Source organism: Zeugodacus cucurbitae, chromosome 3, assembly GCF_028554725.1.
Source record: "Zeugodacus cucurbitae isolate PBARC_wt_2022May chromosome 3, idZeuCucr1.2, whole genome shotgun sequence".
Classification (NCBI taxonomy): domain Eukaryota; kingdom Metazoa; phylum Arthropoda; class Insecta; order Diptera; family Tephritidae; genus Zeugodacus; species Zeugodacus cucurbitae.
Window position 1 is genome coordinate 5,632,827 of NC_071668.1, and position 21,164 is coordinate 5,653,990.

Here is a 21,164-nt window from a genome sequence, read left to right on the forward strand (position 1 = left end):
TACAATTAATCGTAATTTTTTACATGTTGATATCCCTTCGAGTACTTAATTATTAGTAGGAAATATAACAACTTTATATTAGTTCAAAATAATCACAAACATTCTGTTATACTACGGATTAAAATCAAAATGTCAAAAAATAAAATAAAATTTTGACAGCCATCTGTATATTTCCTGCATTCAAAAAATGTTAATCTACTTACTGTATTCAAACATTGAAATAATTAATTTATAAAACATTTTATATTCGGGCCAATACACATCCTTTTTGGACTAGTTTCAAAAAGTATAGTTGTCAGACTAGTTCAATTACATGAACCATTTTCAAACATATTTTTATTTGCTTTAGCAAAAAAGAAAGAAGATGTGTGTTTGTGTGTATTTACTTGTATATTTCTTAGAACTGTTCGCTACTTGAATTGCATGCGGCGCCTTGCCATTGCTGGAGCTTAGGTTTCACTTATCTCTATGTTTTTAGACGCCTTCTTACATACATACATATCTATGTCCGTTGAGTTGGGTTCGCGGCCAGTTTTTAGTTTTTATTTGTTACGTTGCAAGTGCTTCTGTTGCAATTTCTCCAATTATACAGCATTTTCTGCATGTTGCAAGCGGATTTGTGTAAAAGTTAGTAGTGAGTATCGCGATTAGCGGCAATAAAAGTTGAAAAAGCGATGACTGATACTTCTCATCGAACTTAGATATATTTTTATGGCATTAATTGATATTTTTCTGCCAGTTAATGTTACTGAGTATTGATTAATACTTTTAATATATTTTACTTTTTCTCCCTACTCCAATGAGTTTTTTTGCTGACCTCATTAATGGTTAAAACTATACATTCTCTTACGCATACGGGTATAAAGAATGCTGCTGACGTGCAGACTTTCTAATTCTCTGGAGTCAACAAAAATAATTTGCAATAAAGTTAAAGCAAATAAGTTTAACCGGAAAAGCTTTGAAAGCTCCCAGCGAAAGTTTGAAAAAGCTGTGCAGAGTATACTTCTTAGTTTTATCGTTTGAGATCTTTAAAAAATCTAGAAACGTGATGATTTTTAATAATTACTCACATCTATCTCGATTTATGGTTTTATGACTTTAAAAACATTAAAGTAACTCTTGAAAGCTTTCGAGCTTTAAAAGCTTTAAATACTTTTGAGCTTTTAAATTGAATCTGTTATGAATGTAGGAATTTTTTTAATGCAAAATACGCGAAACTTCTATTTACGAGCGTTTATTGCTCTCATAAAAATTTACAATATGTGTGTGTTGAACTGAAGTTTTATAAATTTATTGCTCCAATAAAATTTCGATTAACTTTTATGCGCAATTTAAATGTCAATATTGGCAAGATTCGGTTGAAAATTGTGCAAACTGAAGTGTAGCTCAGCTTATAAAATAATATGTTTGATATTTTTTGAAATAAGCAACGGAATTGAGCACAAAACTTTTGAATTTTTGAATGAGCTTTATCCTCTTCGTAATTTTCTTAGTAATACTAAACATTAAAACCGTAAAATTCCTTATTTGCTTCGGAAAATCGACAAACAGAACTTTCGCTCAACTCAAAAAGCTGTTTCGCCTTATACAGTTGGAAAAAGTGATAGCTGTGAAAGTGAGCTTTTCCAATTTCTGCGTTTATTTTCACTTTTCGAACAACAGGATGCAATCGCAGCACTGCCTTCATCAAATTCTTTACGCACTTCTGCGCTACTTTTATGGCATTTCTTGGTCTGCCTTCATTATTATATGAATTCTTCATGATTATATGAATTCAACTGGGTCGCAGTAGCTGACATTGAGTTTTCACTGCAACATTTTCATATCTGTCAAACTGTTGTTTTGTTTGACACACAATAAAATCGTTCAATGCCTCAATAATATTGATGTGTGTTTGTATGTAGGCTTATCTCAGTCGCTTATCAGCAATTAACATTTGAGCAATAATCGCGGAACACTTATGTGGCTTATTGAATAAAATGTTTTTTCGTTTGATACGAGGTGTTGTAATGTAATTTAATTTATTATTTGTAATAAATATTTGTAAGATTTTATAATGAAAATATTGAAGTACATATACTTTCATATATATACATATGCATATCATATGCATATCATATGTATATATATGCATCAAGGGTTGATCGAAGTAAATATATTTATGAGTATATATTGAAAGTTCGCTGACAAGCCAGCTGTACAACATTTATTGAACTCATATATGTAATGTACTTCAATAACGCTTTACGTTTTCCTGTTTTTCTACGTGTAAAGAATTTCGTGCGCCTTATCGCCAAGCACTTCACTTGTGGCATTTCATGTAAAGTTATTCATTTAAAATGGAAATATGTACTTCAAACAGTACGCCTTTTACAATGTGTTTTATGACTCGTTTGTTGTTTATATCGATACATTTTTGTGTTAATTTTATTAACATGTTGTTGTACACTCTTATCGCCAACGTGTTTATCAGTGGCAGGCAAATGCGCATTTAGCATTCATGTGCACAGCAACAGCAACAACAGCAGTGTTAAATATTTATGTATACCAAATAAGGAGGCGCGACTATGAGATTAATGTGTACTTACATATGTATTAATCATATGTGTATATATATATATCTATATATGTATTTACTTAATTATGTTTTATCTGCAGAACCTCGCCGTTCTCATACAAAAATATGTTTTCTTATTTTCATATTTTTTATTATACCCTGAACAGTTTGTCACGAAGTTTGTAACACCCAGAAGGATATATAAATGATCAGTATGTTGAACTGAGTCGATTTAGCCATGTCCGTCAGTCTGTCTGTATATATACGAACTAGTCCTTCAGTTTTTAAGATATCGTTGATTTTGCAGATGTTATTTTATCTTCAAGAAGCTGCTCATTTGTCGGAACTGCCGATATCGAACCACTATATCATATAGCTGCCATACAAACTGAACGATCGGAATCATGGGCTTCCGCATACATATCTTCACGAAATTTGGTGTGAGTTATTATTCATAGAAATATTTTAATCTCCGGAAAAATTGTTCAGATCGGTTCACGATAGCATATAGCTGCCATACAATCTGAACGATCGGAATCAAGGGCTTGTATGGAAAACTTCCGCATTTTACTACATATCTTCACGAAATTTGGTGTGAGTTATTGCTCATAGAAATAATTTAATCTCCGAAAAAATTGTTCAGATCGGTTCACGATAGCATATAGCTGCCATACAAGCCGAACGATCGGAATCAAGAGCTTGTATGGAAAACTTCCGCATTTTACTACATATCTTCACGAAATTTGGTGTGAGTTATTGCTCATAGAAATAATTTAATCTCCGAAAAAATTGTTCAGATCGGTTCACGATAGCATATAGCTGCCATACAAGCCGAACGATCGGAATCAAGAGCTTGTATGGAAAACTTCCGCATTTTACTACATATCTTCACGAAATTTGGTTTGAGTTATTGCTCATAGAAATAATTTAATCTCCGAAAAAATTGTTCAGATCGGTTCACGATAGCATATAGCTGCCATACAAACTGAACGATCGGAATCAAGAGCTTGTATGGAAAACTTCCGCATTTTACTACATATCTTCACGAAATTTGGTGTGAGTTATTGTTCATAGAAATAATTTAATCTCCGAAAAAATTGTTCAGATCGGTTAACGATAGCATATAGCTGTCATACAAACCGAACGATCGGAATCAATGGCTTGTATGGAAAACTTCCGCATTTTACTACATATCTTCACGAAATTTGACATGGATTACTGCTTAAGGTAATAATATAATCTCCGTAGAAATTGTTCAGATCGGTTAACTATATAACCTTAATGTTTCTAGCAAACAACCCGGCTAAAAAGAATTAGTAAAATGTTTTTTTTTTTTTACTCACTTTTTCTTACGTCTTTAGATTTGCTTAAACACATAGTTACTAAAAGCAATGCACCTGTGAAGGGTATATTAGCTTCGGTTCAGCCGAAGTTAAGGTTTTTTATTGTTTTTACTATCTCTATGCTTATATTCTATTTATGTACAAAATTGTTAACACCCACTTTTATGATAACTGTACAGTGTGCAACATCTGCAGCTATTTTTTAAATATTTAAAAATTATCAGCTGCAATAACCTTGACATGTTTCTAGCCATATGTGCAGCAGCTGTGCTACAAATGCAGCACTGTTTAGTTGCAAAGCTTTCTTCCAGCTTTTTGTAAGCTTTTTAACTTGATCTCACAGTTCAAGTAATAAATCATGCGCCCAACTAGTGATTTATTTGAAATAAGTAGTTTGTTTTATTATCAATATTGATGATGCTTATATAAATATTTATTTTTATTTTTTTTATAATTTTTTTTATATATATTTTTATTTTATTTTTTTTTTTTTCTCAAAAACTTGCAAAAGTTCATATTTAGCGTTTTAGCAGACTGCTTGACTAGCTGAGTTCTGAGTTGTTTCAACTAGCTTATGTCAATTAGCTAATTAAGTTCAATTTCTTATCAAATACCTATGAATAAATTGATAACCTATAAGCATTTGTAATTAAAAGCTTATCGTACTTATTGAACAATGCTTTTTGTTTCGAGTGCTTACTTATAAAATAAACAACTTTCAGTAGAAGCAAAAAAAATAAAACAATTTATTAATCGATAACTTTTACTTGTTTTTTATTAATTGTTTTTATTCTTTTTTAAATTAATTTTTTTTTTATTTTTTTTTTTTTTAATTAATTTTATTTTTCTTTAATAGTTTTCATATTCCTTTAGCCTTCTGATAACTATTTTTCCACTTGTTTTGCTTTCAAATTTGTTTATCTTAACTACTCAGTTAATAAGCCCACATATAAATAATAATACATCCATCATCAAAAATAGTTTGCGCAAGCATTATTCATAAATAATTCACATTCGTGCGCCGTTTTCATCACTGATAAGATAAAAATAATTATGATGGCCTACTACTATTTGCTCAAGTGCTGTGACATTGTTTTGAAAAACAAAATTTGACTACTTTAAGTAGAAGAAAAAAAAAACAAAAAAAAAAAGAATTGTTGTTTTCAACTTCCAACTTTGTAAACAATTCATTAAGGCTTTACCACACGGCATTTCTACGGCATGTCGGTATTTCCAAAGTGTGCTTAAAGAAATTTATTGTTTTCACCTTTCAGCTTTTTCATGTTAAATATTTATGTGTTTATCGTGCTAGACGAATATAATATTTTTTATTGTTGTAAAATAATTAGTGTTGAGAGAAAATTATAGGCTGTGAAGTATTAGCGCTAATATAGACAATACTAATACTTTTTAGTTTTAAATAATTTTATTATAATTTTCTCTTAAATGAACCTGACTAATCACAACAAATTCCTTTGCCAAATCGGCTTTGAGAAAATTTCGAAATTCCTTGTTCGAGCACTGAGGCTGTTTGGCACTATTTTACACAATTAATTTGCGAACCCAAAAAAAAACATGCAATGAAAAAATGGTAAATGGTAAACGAATTCAACTGAAATTCAAGCAATATATTATTGCATGTCACAAGTTTATTGGCACAGTTTTCGGGGAATAGTTGCAGAGATCAACTCATTCACATCCCATTTGCTTTGACACTGCGCTTCCGTTTTATTGGTGACGCCCAATGGCGAAATGAGATCAAAGCAACCGCTTAATTTTATTTTCACTAGTAGAAAAAACGAGAATTTAAGGAATCGATATTTATGCGGCTGATTTGCTGTTAATTCTAGCGTACCCTTTCGATTTGTGGCAAACAGCTCTCACATATGCATACGTGTGTCGGCTTGAGTGCACCATTTGACAGCTAGACACTTGTCATTTGTCTTCATTGACGTCAATACAATTTCCTATTTGGCTACTTGACTGAATGAATGGGCGGGCGGCTATTGACAAAGTCAAAGTCACCAAACAAGCACAATAAGCTTATTGGTACATTGGCAACCTACATGCATGCCCCGCAACAGTAGTCCTTATATTAAGCTTTTAGTGCTACCACTTGTCAGCTAAAAGGCGTCATAAAGTAGCGCGTACTTCTTTTGATAAGCTGTCAGAGTTATATGTCAAACATGGCTCATTTGAATGCAGAAATAGATGTATTACTTATTATTTATAATTGTTTGCTCAAATTTTTAATATTATACAATTTTTTAGATAAAAAAAATTAATAATAAAAAATTAAAAAAAATAATAATAAAAAACTTAAAAATAAAAAATAATAAAAAAAAATAAAAATTTAAAAAAATATAAATAAATAAAAAAAAATAGTACAAACATTTTATGAAAAAATTAAAAAAAAATAATAATAAAACATTTTCAATTAAAAATTTAAATACAAATTACAGATAAATTCACTTCATATTATTTTATTTTTTTAGATGACAAAAAAAATAATAGAAAATTAAAATAATAATAATAATTATAAAAATTACAAAAAAATACTAAAAATAATGAAAAAAATAATAAAAAAATTAATGAAAGAAATACTAAAAAAATTTTAAAATAAAAAAAGTATAAATAAATAAAAATAAATTAAAAAAAAAAAATAAGTAAAAAATGTAAAGAAATAACAAATAAATAATTAATAAAACATTTTCGATAAATACAATAAAAAATTTAAATACAAATTAGAGATAAATTCACTTCATATTATTTTAATTTTTTTTTTTTTTGATGACAAAAAAAATAGAAAATTACAAAAAAATACTAAAAAAAATTTAAACAAATAAAAATAAATAAAAAAATAATACAAAAATTTATAGAAATAAAAAAAAATGATAAAATATTTTCAATAAATAAAAAAACAATAAAAAAATTTAAATACAAATTACAGATAAATTTTCATAAAGTTTTGTTTATTACATACAAATTTGGAAAATTGAATTCACTTAACACCAAATTCACTTTGTAGTCTCTACGCTGATTCATTCCAACATATAATATATTTTGAATACCATTTATAGCATAAATTCGTTGCCAAAATATATATTATATCAAAAATTCCTCAGTCCACTCATTTAACTCGTGTGTGTTTTAGAACGCTGAATTCGTTTCACACAGAAATTGAAAATTTTCCGCTCGTAAATTTTACTTTTCTTCCGTGTGACTAAAAATACCACTGAAATTGACAATAATTTCGCCACGAAAACCCGCCCACACACAGACCCACCGAGAGGGAAATGCAACATAAAAATGCAATAAACTTAAACAAAGCGATTCGTCAAATCAACAACCTTGAAGTGAAAATGAAAATTCACCTTGTCGGGCGACAATAAAAGCCGTTTCGTTCAAGCTTTGCATTTGAAAAGCTTTTGAAAAGCTACGCAATTAGTTTCATATGTTGCAATTGGCACTAAAATTCTCTTTAAAACAATTTCATGACATTTTCTTAGAAAAAAAAACATGAAATTGTTTTGCTACAATAGGGTCGAGTAAGTCAAAAGGTGACTAAGAGGTAATGGCTGCTATTGCACAATAGCAAGTTCTACACATGAGACACACCCCCACAATTTGCAAGTAATGCATAATTGTCTACATTGACATCACTTAATGACACAGCGGGGAATATTACACTTAACGCTAGATTTACAAAGCGTACTTATCGGCATAGAATTAGCGAGTATAGTTATGTCACGTCCACCATGACGTATACGCAACTTATTTTTATTTTCTAAAACTCACCAACTGATTCATTGTTGTTTGTGATGAAATCTAATAGTTTTATTATTATAACTATTATTTATAAATCTCTTACAATTTCACTGTAACTACTTAAGGCCGGCCGCTGCTGCAGTGCAAAATTATATATTCCATTTATGCGCGTGTAATGTTACACCAAATGCATTTATGTGTCAGTTACCTATGGCACTTGGAAAAAGTCAACAATAATCATATGATTTGTATTGTTAGCGACTCTGTGCTTGTAATTAGAGACTTTATTTTTCACGCTATTGTAGTTTTTTTTTACAAACACTGACTCAGGTAGTGCACTGACGTCAATGTGATCACAAGACAAGACTTTACGCCCAGTCACATAGTTATTGCAACTTCATCTCGCACTCGGACTGAAATAATTAAATATATTTGCTGCGAAACAGCTAAAAATTGCACTTTCATTTTGTAATTTTTTTTTGTAGAAGTGGAATAAATTAGTTGAGATAGAAGTTGTGTAAAAAAACTGAGTTATTAGCATACTTCAATATTCTCAAATAAAAAAATAGTAGTGCTAGCTAAATTAAAAATTGTTTTAATAATTACAAATAGCAAAGCAATTTAAATTATAATTTATTTATTTTAAATAGTAATTAAAATCTTAAATTATTTATTTATTATTATTTACGTTGTTCTCATTTGAAGTATGCTTCTTTTGTTTGTAGATCTTGTTTTAAGTGGCACTTAGAGTCAAGTTAATTAAAAACAAGTAAGGAAGGGCTAAGTTCGGGTGTAACCGAACATTTTATACTCTCGCAATTTATTTATTTAACTTTATTTATATTATATAATACACAATTTGACCCACATATTCGTCATATATATTGTATAAAGTCCATTGAAAGTTGGAAACCATAATATTAGGTTAGAAGCACCGAGGTCCTCGTGTATATGGGCCTTAAAAACCTATGGTCCGATTTCGGCGATTTTTAGAATGGGGCTGCCACACTATAAACATTGTATTTGTGCAAAGTTCTGCACCGATATCTTCACTAGTGCTTACTTTATATATTGTAAAGTAACCGATTCAGATCGTCTTCAAAGTTCTGGTATATGGGAAGTAGGCGTGGTTAAGAAGCGATTTTGCCTATTTTCACAACATATCATTGGGATGTAAGGAAACTATTACAAACCAAGTTTCATTGAAATCGGTCGAGTAGTTCCTGAGATATGGTTTTTGACCCATAAGTGGGCGACGCCACGCCCATTTTCCATTTTGTAAAAAAATCTGAGTGCAGCTTCCATCTGCCAATTCTTATGTGAAATTTAGTGATTCTGACGTTATTCGTTGGTGAGTTAACCCACTTTTAGTACTTTTCAACCGAACCTTTGTATGGGAGGGGGGCGTGGTTATTATCCGATTTCTTTCATTTTTGAACTATATCAAGAAGTGACTAAAAAAAAGACTGCAGAAAGTTTGGTTTATATAGCTCTATTGGTTTCCGAGATATGTACAAAAAACCTATTTGGGGGCAGTTCCACGCCCACCTCCCCAAAAAAATTACATCCAAATATGCCCCTTCATAGTGTGATCCTTCATACCAAATTTTATTTCCATAGCTTTATTTATGGCTTAGTTATGGTACTTTATGTGTTTTCGGTTTTCGCCATTTTGTGGGCGTGGCAGTGGTCCGATTTTGCTCACTTTCGAAAGCAACCTTCATATGGTGCCAAGAAATAAGTGTTCCAAGTTTCATCAAGATATCTTAATTTTTACTCAAGTTACAGCTTGCACAGACGGACGGACGGACAGACAGACATTCGGATTTGAACTCCACTCTTCACCCTGATCACTTTGGTATATATAACCCTATATCTAACTCGTTTAGTTTTGGGTGTTACAAACAACCGTTATGTGAACAAAACTATAATACTCTCTTAGCAACTTTGTTGCGAGAGTATAAAAAAACTGTCGAGTCTTGTCGCTTCAATCGCGTCATCTACTAAATCAAGTTGCCACCGAAGAAATCTCAAAGCTCTTCAAAGACAAAGGACTTATAGCTAAAGATATTATAGATTAATCTTATCCTCTCTAAAGCACTTGATTTTTTAACATACGTGGTGTGTTCAAAAAATAACGGGAATTGTAAAATTTCAAATTTCTTGGGTAATGATGAGTCCTATCAAAAATTTTATTTTTATCTTTTTTTAGTATTTTTTAAATTTTTGTTAATTTTTTAATTACTTTATATTTTTTTATTTTATTTTATTTTTTTTTAATTCCTTTATATTTTTTTTAATTTTTTTTTTTTCAAAAAACGATAATTGCTGTTATTTATTGAACATACCACCTATATAAAGAGCACTAATTAAAACTATTTTTTTTCACACAGAACATAACTTTTTTCACTCCCAGCTTAGAGCTTTTAGCAAGTATTAAAAGTTATCTCAACCACAGCCGGTCCTTATTTAAATAAATAATTACTTATACTAACTAAAAGTAAAAGTCATCCAAATCATTTGTTCCATATTATAAACGCTGACCACCTACAATGCGCATTAAAATAGCCGTTGACCAACATTTATGAGAAAAATTGCATTCACCAGTTGTAATTATAAGCAACTCACAATTTTTCGAAGTCAAGTTTCTATTTTACTGAGGTTGTTACTAAGTGTTTAAAAAGTCGTCTACCAGTCATCATTTGAATTTGTTCTCGTTGGAGACACAGTGGTGCTTAAAATTTATGATCGTCATAAAAAGTGCGTGAACACACACAAGCAGAGTGACACATATGAGTAGCTTTTGCTACAAATGCAGCTGTTTCGCTCACTTAAAATTGCCTCGCGTTGTAAACATTTAGTACAAAATTGCGTATACGATAGGCCGTATTTTAATTACTCGTTTGTGACCAACACATGTGTTTTATGTATTGCAATAATTTATGCTGACTGCCAATTTCATATACATATGTACTATGAGTACATTGCTATTTACATGCACGCGTATACTATTCATTTAAGCTGTTTGCTTTGTCGTGTCTTATTTATTATTTATGTTAGTGGCGTCCTTGCTCGCTAGCCACCCAGCCACACGCCACTCGTTTGTTTTGGTCGCCACACTCACTTATTCGTCGCTTGTTGCTTCGGGTTGTATAAATTGCAATGACGGCCACTAAAACAACGCAGTCTGGTATTAAAAAAAATAAAAACTATTTGACTGATGCAAAATCACTGCAAGGCAAACTATGTGACCACCAGCGTTAGTACGGGGAGTTGCCAGATTTTTTTTTTAATTACACTTGTTAAGAGTTTAAGTGGCCTGTGGTCTGACTTTTAAGTGTTCCGGAACGATAAAATTTGTTACAAGTTCCAAGTAAGGTATATTCTTAAAGCATAATACTCCATAAACCTGTCGAATATTTATAGAATATTTTTAAGTAATTTCAACAAATGTTTCCTTAACTTCGGAACTATTAATAGAAAAAATGAAGTTCTGTGAAGTTCTTTTGTGAGATCATTCAATTTTTTTTTCTGGAATAGTTCCTTAAACTTCGGAACTTTTTATAGAAAATTTATGAAGTTCTGTGAAGTTCTCTTATGGGAGCATCTAATTTTATTTATTTTCGGAAAATGTTTCCTAAATTTCAGAACTGTTATAGAACATTTATTAAGTTCTGTGAAGTTCCCTTGTGGGATCATCCAGTAGAACTCGCTGCTTTTATGAACTCTTCTCTTCCTAGAGTAATATTTATGGTATTCTCTATTTATTCTGGATCTATTGGGATCATCTACTGGCAGAACTGCTTTTAGCTCCAACAGATTAAGCATTTTCCCTTAGTATTCCTGCAATATTTACAGTTATTTTATAATATGTAGATATAACATGTCAAAATTACAAAAAAAAAATATTTAAAATAATGTGTTCGAAAAATAACGGGATATTTTTTTATTATGTTGATATTTTTTTGAACAACTACTTACTTGGTCAGTAGCAGCCGCTAAGGTTAGACGTGGTTTTATGAGCTTTTCGATTTTCGTTTGTTAAAAACTCACACTTCGCTGCTTGTTCGTGAGTTCTTGACCAAAACCAAAGCTTTGAAATACAACCAGACTAAAACCTCTTCAAATATCACACCATCTGGCAACACTGCCATTTTACTTGTATTCATTATTATGACTATTTCCATTGCATTACTTAATACACCAAACATTGCGTGTCTGCATTGTACAAACTCGCAATTCGCCCCCAAACGGTGTTTTTTTTTTTATTTTTATTTTTTTCAGCTCACTGTCCATCCAGCTAACGCGTAACCGGCATTTATAAAACTTATGTCAGTCGCATGCGCCATGCGCCACTGCTGGTGGGAGATTATGTAAAATAGGTGAATTGAACAGCTTATTAGTTGCTATGACGGTTGTTATTCTTGTTTTTACACACGCTTATTTTGGTATGTAAGTCAATAGTGTGACGTCTTGCGAAAATGTAGGCGAATGCCTCATGACATGCAACATGCGCTGGCTGTTTCGCTTCGTAAGCGTCTATAAAATAGTTATGAGGTAGGTTAGCAGGTAACTGTGCATAGCATCTATGTAATCGTAGTTGCATGTAATAATTGTTTTAGGCTTTGGGAAGTGTGATAATATTTGGCCAACATATGTGCTGTTATGTAGCATTTTAATTAATTTTCATTTAAATAAGCGCATACATACATACACAAGTAGCTGCGTAGCTCTTAGATATTCAAGCAATTTGCTAAGCAATTCAGTTTAGCAGCTCTTGCTTCAAACTTATTTCTACAGAGTACTGTTATATGCGTCCACGTTTAAAATAAATCATTGAACTCTTCTCATTCAACATTGTCTATATATAATATATGCATGTAGTATATATGTATGTGTATGTGTATGTGTGCCTGTGGCAAGTCAATTAAAATTTCGCTTTTGTTTGCGATTTCCTTGAGCAATTTTTCAATTAAAAATAAATCGCCGAAACAACAATTGAATTAAAATCTATGCGGAAATGTTTGTTGTTGCTTTCATTCTTCGCAGTCTAACGCCGCTGTGCTGTTGTTATTTTTCTATTTTTTGCACAGTCCTAAATACCTCGTCACTTTTTCGAAAGCAATACTTTTTGTTATTTATTTTACTGTTGTTTTGTGGTCCATAAATTAGAATTTTTAGTATGAGCTGATAACAAACATTTTTCGAAAGGCATACATGTTGTCTTAAGAAACTAGCTGTCTATATGTTTATATGTGGGTGTGTTCATATTTTCGAGTTCAACAACACGCTTAAAATGCACAGATTTTGACCGCACGTGCTTAGCGAAATACATACATACATATTACAGTTGTTTGCTTTTTTCGAAAATTTTGATTTTACTGTTTTTTTTTTAATTTTTTATTATTTTTAAGCTAGCTGGCATTAGCTCATTAGTCAAAGTTCAATGATTTGTTGGCGCTTAGTATAGACATAGAATGAACTAATAAATCGATTCAAGGACTTATTATTTCGAATTATTTATTTATATTCTTCAGCGTACAAACCATTAAATATATGTTTTCGCATTTGTATGCAGAGATCTGAAAAGGAATTGTAGACGTTCGCCAAAATTTTACTTCCATTGAACATTTTACACTGAAGTTCATATTTTTTTGTTTTGTAAATTTAAAATTTTTAAATAACCGAAAATTTATAATTTTATTTAAGCGTTAGTCAACTGAAATCAAGTTAAAAAGCAATAGACTTATAAATTAAAACTGGTATACCCAAGTAGACAGCTGGCTGTCGGTTTTCCACTCACGAACTTAATAGTTTTTTTAGTCAGATAGTAATTTTCCGGTCAGAAATGTATATATATTTATATACTTTAAGGAGTTAGGGGTAGTCAGAGACACGAAAAAATTAGAATTTTCAGTATTATTTTTTTTTTGATATTAAATCTTTATTATACAATGTTTTGACTTAAAGTCACGAAAATTTGAAAAAAAATTATAATTTCCAAAGTTATAGCTGTCTGTGTAGACCCACTTTCAAAAAAAAGTCCTTGCGGTGACAATCATAAGTCCTTGGAGATTCATCTAAAATCAATGGGATAAAAAAATTAGTTTTATAAATAGATAATCCTGGGCCTGATCGAAGCTTTTTTATTTACAAAATGGCGGCCTCAGGAAATGTTTTTCTAGATTTTCGGGAAAAAATCAACAGTTAATTGGTCTTAAAAAATCGAAATTTTTGAAAAAAAATCCTTCGATCAGGATTCATGAGTGTATTATGTATTCTAAAGCTGTATGAATTTCGTTAAAAATCTACTGCGCGGTTATCGAGTTACAGTTGTCACCAGTTCAAAAAAATAGTTTTGAGAAAAACGCATTTACAGTTTCACACCAGTGTGATGGAGCGGCCGCGCGATCTTTGTTATTTGCCGAACAACTCGAAAAGTTATTATCGGATCAACTTCAAATTTTCAGAGAATATTTTTAAGATTTTACTCTTAACGAAAATGCAAAAAAATAAATATTGATTTTTTGAAAATCCTGACTACCTCTAACCCCTTAAACTAGTTCGAATTATCCCATTTTAGTACTAATTTGAAATTTACTAGTTTCAAAACACACTAGTCTCAAACTAGTTCGAAATAAACCAGTTCCAAACTAGTTCAAAAAAATTTTTTTTTCGTTTTAAACTACCCGAACAATTGAAAAAACTTATTAAAATACAAAAATAAAATTAAAATTCGAACTCTCTTAAATTTTATCGCTTTTTTTTGTTTTAACTGCCTTTGACCATCTTATGCCCTTATTTATAGTCTATTTTAATTACCAACTCTTTTGAGTAATAACACAAATTATATTGAATTATAACACTAAGGAGTCGCGTCCATTTTTATATGCATTTTTATTACTGCATTTCGCATTTTTAATTAATTTATGCAAAGCATACCGAAGTAAATAAATACCAATAACATTTAAAAAATTAATATGGCGACTGGCACCACATTTTACACGATTGGTCAGCAATTTGTTTACGTTTCGAATTGATTTCGTATTCATTTGTCATCTCATTGCTTTGGCAGTGTTTTGCATAAATGTCGTTATTTTCACATTAGTGAAATAATAATTAATAGGGGCAAACGCTCAAAGTAGGTGAAATGTTTAATTTATAATGTTGAGTGACGTCAGCAAAAAGAGCGAGCGCATTATTTTTTATTAAAAAAAAAAATATTTTTTTTTTTCAAAACACCAATGATTAATGGTAAAACAGAGAACAGTGTAAAAAAATATTCAAAACAAAAAAATAAAAATTTTATTATTTTTCAATAATATTATTAAATATTTTTATTTTTTATAACCTCTGTAAATAGAGGAAATAATAAGAAATTATAAAGAACGATATAAATTCAATACACGCTTAACGTTTTCGATATGAAATACGGTCTAGCAGTCCAAAAAAAGTTTATCAGCCTCAAAACCGGTACTATGGCGCCCATAACTGCCACTAAGTTATTACTTGTTTTGCTTCAAATTTTGTATTATATGAATATTTAATTAGCAGTGGTCGATTTGTTTACGCCAAAGCCGCCAAGTATTGTGCCCTTTTCACTCAAACGCTTATACATAGCTATTTGCATACTAATATAACTACATAGACAAATAATATAGAGATGTGTGTAAACAGGTATTTTGTTTTCGCTTAGTGTTTTTATAGTTATTTCAAATTTATGAAGCATATTGGCTATGCAGGGGTGTGGCTAGAATTTTAAAAGCATGCTTATATATGTATTGTTTTTTTATTAAAAAAAATAACTGTTATAAACTATAAGAGACTCTCAGTGTTTGTTATAGAAAAGCTCGCTTTGCACTCTTGCCACAACATCTGCAAAATTGCTCAAAAGTGCTCAATAGTTTTCAGCATCTAAACTAGTACGCTTGCATCTTTCGCTCGCATGATTTGAACACCTTGTCCCCATTTTTTTGTAGATTTTGCGCTATCCTTCAGTTTAACAATTAAATTTTCAAAGTCATAAAACAAAAATTTGCCCTCACATACTTCTTAGATTTCAATTACAAGTAGCTCTGCCTACTTATTGGCATCTCATTGTTAGAGAGATACAAAAATATTTTTTTAACACTTTGCAGCACTTCAAAGATTTGCACATAAATACGAAAATTCAAAAAACCCCAAGCAAATGTCAATCAATTGTCAAAATTTTTCCAAGTAAAACCCAAGTTGTCTTAAGTACAAAATGATACGAATATTCGCACATGAAACGTACATATGTATGTAATTCAATGGCTGTACGCACCTAAATTACAGCCACACACTAATTACCGAAGGTGTTGCAGAAGATTAATACATCAACGCACATGCAACATTGTTTCAAAACTCATAAGCAAAAGAGCAAAAATCCAAGGATGACCCACTTTTGTGAACCGACGAACTGTTAGGAACGTCTATTGTAAAAGATTATGAAAAAAATTAAAAAAATGACTTAAGTTGGTTATAAAAACTGTAATAAATAGACCTAGTTACAATAAAAAATTAAAAAAAAATTTAAATAATATGTTCAAAAAATAACGGGAATTTTTTTATTATGTTGATATTTCTTTGATCAATTGCTTACTTGGTCAGGAGCAGCCGCTAAGGTTATACGTATTTTTATGAGCTATTCGATTTTCGGTTGTTAAAAACTCACACTTCTTTACTTGTTCGTGAGTTCTTGGCCAAAACCAATACTGTAACGAACGATTCCACAGCCTTCATATTCACCAGACATGACTCGGTCTGACTTTTTTCTATTTCAAATAAAAAAAAAATAAATAAAACAAAAATAAAGAGAACTTTAAGTGGCTGTCCGTTTACAAGAATACTAGAAAGAGCCAAAGGCTTTCACAAAAATAGGGGTTTGAGAAGTGAGAGAAGTTCGACAATTCGAAGAAGAGCTGTCATAAGTACATAATATTGAACGGAGACTATTTGAAAGGCGGCAATATTAATGCAGTCGAGAGAATAAATACTTTTTTCAAAAAACGAAAATTCCTGTTATTTTTTGAACACACCTCGTACACACTTTTATTTGAAAAATTGAGCTTTTTGTGCAAAGTGAGCTTTTTATTTATATTTTATTGCTTTTTTTGTTGTAAAAAATAACAAAAAAAATAAGCTCTATATGCTCGTATGTACTTAAACGTACTCAACACTTGCATATAAATTTGAAATTTTCGCTAATAAGACATAAAAATTATGCCTACCCACCTCACTCACGCAGTTGTTTACGTCGCTCTTTGTTGCTGCCAAGTTGTTATTTTGCCATTGTGTTTTTTTATGTTTTTTGCCTTTATGCAGCTCATTAAATTCATACGTTCATAGGCCGCCAGCAGCAGAGTTGTTAGGCCGGTAGGCCCGCAAGCAGACGACCACGCACAACTGTATCGGAAAAATCTCATTTGTATGCGCAAATATGCGTGTGTGCGAACATTCATCATTTGGCCAAGGTGAAAACCAAAATAAATTACAAATATGTTAAAATCCGAAAAAGGGGCAAAGCCAAATGAAATGAGCGAAAAAACACCCAGTACGCACACGCTGCAAGCAATGCAGAGTGCTTGTCAAGACAGCATTTCACATGGGCGATACATGATTAATTGAGTGCACAACGTGTGCGTCCCAAAATGCTTTTTTTTTTGACAATTTTTTGGCATTTTTTTCGAGCAAAAATATTGTTTTTTGTTTAGGTTGTGGCACGCACAGTGGTGTGAATTGCATTTCAAGGTGGGCAAAAATGGAAAATTTTAATTTTTTTAAATATTTTTTTTTCGCAATTTTAATTAAAAATGTGTCAAGTGTACCCTGTGTTGCTGCTTGAGTACCAAAATAATGAAAGTAAATTTTTTTAAATTATTTTTTTTTAATTATTCTTTGAAATTTCGAATTCAGCGATCTCTAAACATACAAATAACAATAAACTTTTGTAAAATTACATAAAAATTTCTTTGGTTTACATATTTTCCACACCTAAATTTTTAAACTTGTTAATCACACCACCATTCAGTATGTTGCTCATTTCAAATGTCATAGCAATTTCGCACATTTCTCATACGCCATGTAGGTCTTGTGTGCAAAACACAATTTGACGCTTTCAAATTGCTTTCAAATTACTCAGCCTAGAAAAATGCGGAACCTCTAACCACCAGATGAATGTTCGAGATTTCTGCTGTTTTCTGCAGCATTATTATATTTTTCGCATTTTAGATGTCACTTTTGTTTATCGCCCAACCAAAGCAAAGGAAATGGGTCACTCATAAAAACTGTGATTCTTGTCTTTAAGTGCACAAAATAAACATCCGCATCTTAATTAATCTCATATATTTGCCATATTAATTTGAAGTGATTTGCGTTATTTGAGTTGTGCTAAATATAAGCACACTAATAAGTGGCCCGTTTTATAAATATAAACAAGCGTTTTCACGAAAACAAACTATTAATAAAACTAAGAGAGTATTCACTGAAGATATAGACATTTGAATATATACAGTACTCATCAGCACTTGCTCATTTACTTGGGTGCCTTTGTTTATCCTTTCAATTTGTGTGTAAATCTTTTGTAAATTCGCTGACTTGATTTTGTTGCTAAAATTTTCCACATGCCTCATGATACAAAGGTGTATTATACTCGTGGTATGAGCGGAGGAAATTTACACTCACATAAACTCTAGCATTTTATGCTGCTTTTGTCTGCTGGTATATATATCTATATAGCTACATATATGATATTTACGTTATCCATTTATTCGCGTACGTTTTTATTATTTTATATTGCGCGTTTGGCATATAAACTAGCACATTTCCACATTAGTGTGTGCAAAATTTTGATAGTTTACTTTGCCGCTTAGCCGAGAATATTAATTGATCAAGTAAAATTTTGTTAAAATAACATGTTGATTTCTGCTGATTAAGATGTTGATTTTTTTGTAAAAATAATATTTGTTCTTATTTGCCTTGTCCTTGTTCAAAATCCATTGTAAATATACAAAGTTCAATAAACGCTAGGGGGTAATAACAAGTCCAAGGTAGCAAATATATGGTACTGAACACTTAGTTTGATATGGTGTTAAAGATAGCAACCAAAACTGTAGCTGTAAATGTACAATCATGTAATGTTAACTGTTTATTCTAGCTGCAGAAGTGTTTAATCTTAACTAATCTCACTTATATTGAACAAGTATTAGCCAGTTCACACTTATTATGAAGGTTTGCTTAATTGCTTACAGCTTTGAACTGAGACGAAATCTCATCGTCTCCACAAATTTTTTTTAGTCCGCTTCGAAACCCAATTTCAATATCTCTTCACTGGAAAAAGGTTCTAAAAGTTTAAATATTCAACTAATATTAGTTATTCTTCACAACAATGGTTATATCTATCCTTTTACTGGTTAGTTTATATGGTTCCTATGAGTGATGAGTAACCACTAAAGATTATTCCATGTATATGCTTCTTTTTCAGATTTTTTCATTTAATTGTTTTATTTTGTTATCTGTTATTTTACCAATTTTTTTTCTTCTTCTTTTTAGGTAAGCACAAACTTCAAATTTCCTACGAATATCAATAAATACTTGATCTGTATGTAAGTTTTTGTTAACACATTTTCATATAAATTTCCAAATGAATCTCTCAGACGCGCCACAGTTCTGAAAGCTTTAACCGATTCCTAGTTTGTTTTGACAAGCTTACGAAGCGCTATTATTGCTGGTAAATAACTGGCATACATAATAGAGCAAATGAAAAATCAATAAAATTTATTAAAATAAATTGAGAAATTAAGAAATATGATGAATGAATAGCCAATGAAGATACATATGTACAAATGCATACAGACCGTAGGAAAAATAGTGTTTGTCTATATGTGCGCTCATAGAATATTGTTAACGTCGCACGCCTCGAACTAATGTTAGTTATCTGTTGAGATGAGAATATGTATTGCTGAGAGAATATTTCTCCAAATGCAATTCGACGATCCACTGTCGAAAGAAAACCAGTTGAAATTGCATCCATTCTGGTATTATATATTTATTTATATATAAATCATACAAAGGTGTAAATATATAAATATTGAGGGCTTTTCTTCTCTTATACTTCCACGCCTCCACAGAAAAGGGTGTTCCACACGCCCAATGTGTTTTTTAATTTTATTTTTTATTTATTGAGAGCGAGCGCGTGTCAGCCCACGTAAAATGGCCAATCATTAAGTAAATATTACAAAAAAAAAAATAAAAAAAACCCACAACAAATAACAGATATATGTAAATGAAATATAAATTTTGTGATTCAGTTTTGTAAATACAGCGGATATTCGGTTATACATACAGCAATCAGTGGCGAAGCGAAGTTTTTTTTGTTTATAAAAAACACATTGCTGGTTATCTGAAGAACTTTGTAAATACATATTTGTTTTGCCCTTGAATGATTTCTTTTTTTTTTTATTCACTTAAAAGCAAAAACTTTACTTGTTTTGCATATGTGTTTGTATTTGTTGATTTTTTATCACAATTTTAAATATAATAATTTTATTACACTACTGGAATTTATTATATTGAAGTTCTTACATTTATTAGATATATATTATGTGAGGCAAATACACTTTTAAAGTTCAAATTATCACTATGAATCACTCACGCTCGAGTTATTTGTTGCCATTTCTTGATTTTCAAGCACTTCACTACTCGAGTGTTTGCATATAGTACTTCTGAATGCTTCAAAAGCATGCTAAATATTTACATTTATACAAATGCGTGGGCATATACATATGTAAGCTTTCATTGGAAATCAAAAAATAGTTTTTGTTTCATAGAATTTCTAAACAACGAACAAAAATAACAATAAACTTTGTCCACAATGACTTTGAACATTAGTTCATTCAGTACATTCATTTAAATGTATACAGTTTATTTTCGCGTTGCTAAAGCCTCCAAGTACACCGTTGTTTCTTTTCTGAGAACAAAGCTTGGCTATTTCTAAGTTATGTATACATAATTAGCGGTAATTTAATTGTAGACTGTTGTGATTAAACTACAAATTGCACACGTTGTTGTTCAATTAAAAAAAAAAAAAGAAAACAACTAGCTTTCAGCAAAGTCCAAAGAGCTTTCATCAATGAACGAAAAAAATGTAAATACTTTAATAATACACTTTTTTGTTCAACTACGATGTATTCAGTGGTAAACAAAGTAGATTTTACCAATGTCCAACTAGCTTTTAATAATAAAAGCTCAAAAATATTTTAAATACTTCAATAAAACACTTTTTATGTTTAACTAAAACGTATTCAAAAATAAGCTAAAGAGCTTTCACAAAATCACAATAAGCTTTCATCAATGAAAGCACAAATACATTTGAAATACTTTAATAATACACTTTTTTGTTCAACTACGATGTATTCAGTGGTAAACAAAGTAGCTTTTACCAATGTCCAAGTAGCTTTTAACACTGAAAGCTCAAA

The 21,164-nt window shown here is 30.7% G+C and overlaps 1 protein-coding gene across 12 annotated transcripts in view; it reads left to right on the top strand.

Annotated features, from left to right (window-relative positions):
- Positions 1 to 21,164, top strand: part of LOC105214176 (protein bunched, class 2/F/G isoform) — a 201,084-nt gene that overhangs the window by 155,177 nt on the left and 24,743 nt on the right. The window contains exon 6 of one of the 12 annotated variants that reach the window (XM_054227462.1): positions 19,240 to 20,148. The exons of the other annotated variants lie outside the window; for them this stretch is intronic. Within the exon in view, the coding sequence (XP_054083437.1) occupies positions 19,240 to 19,296 (57 nt within the window). The 3' untranslated portion in view covers positions 19,297 to 20,148. Of the gene's footprint in view, positions 1 to 19,239; positions 20,149 to 21,164 lie in introns of those variants that run through there. 12 annotated transcript variants of the gene reach the window in all.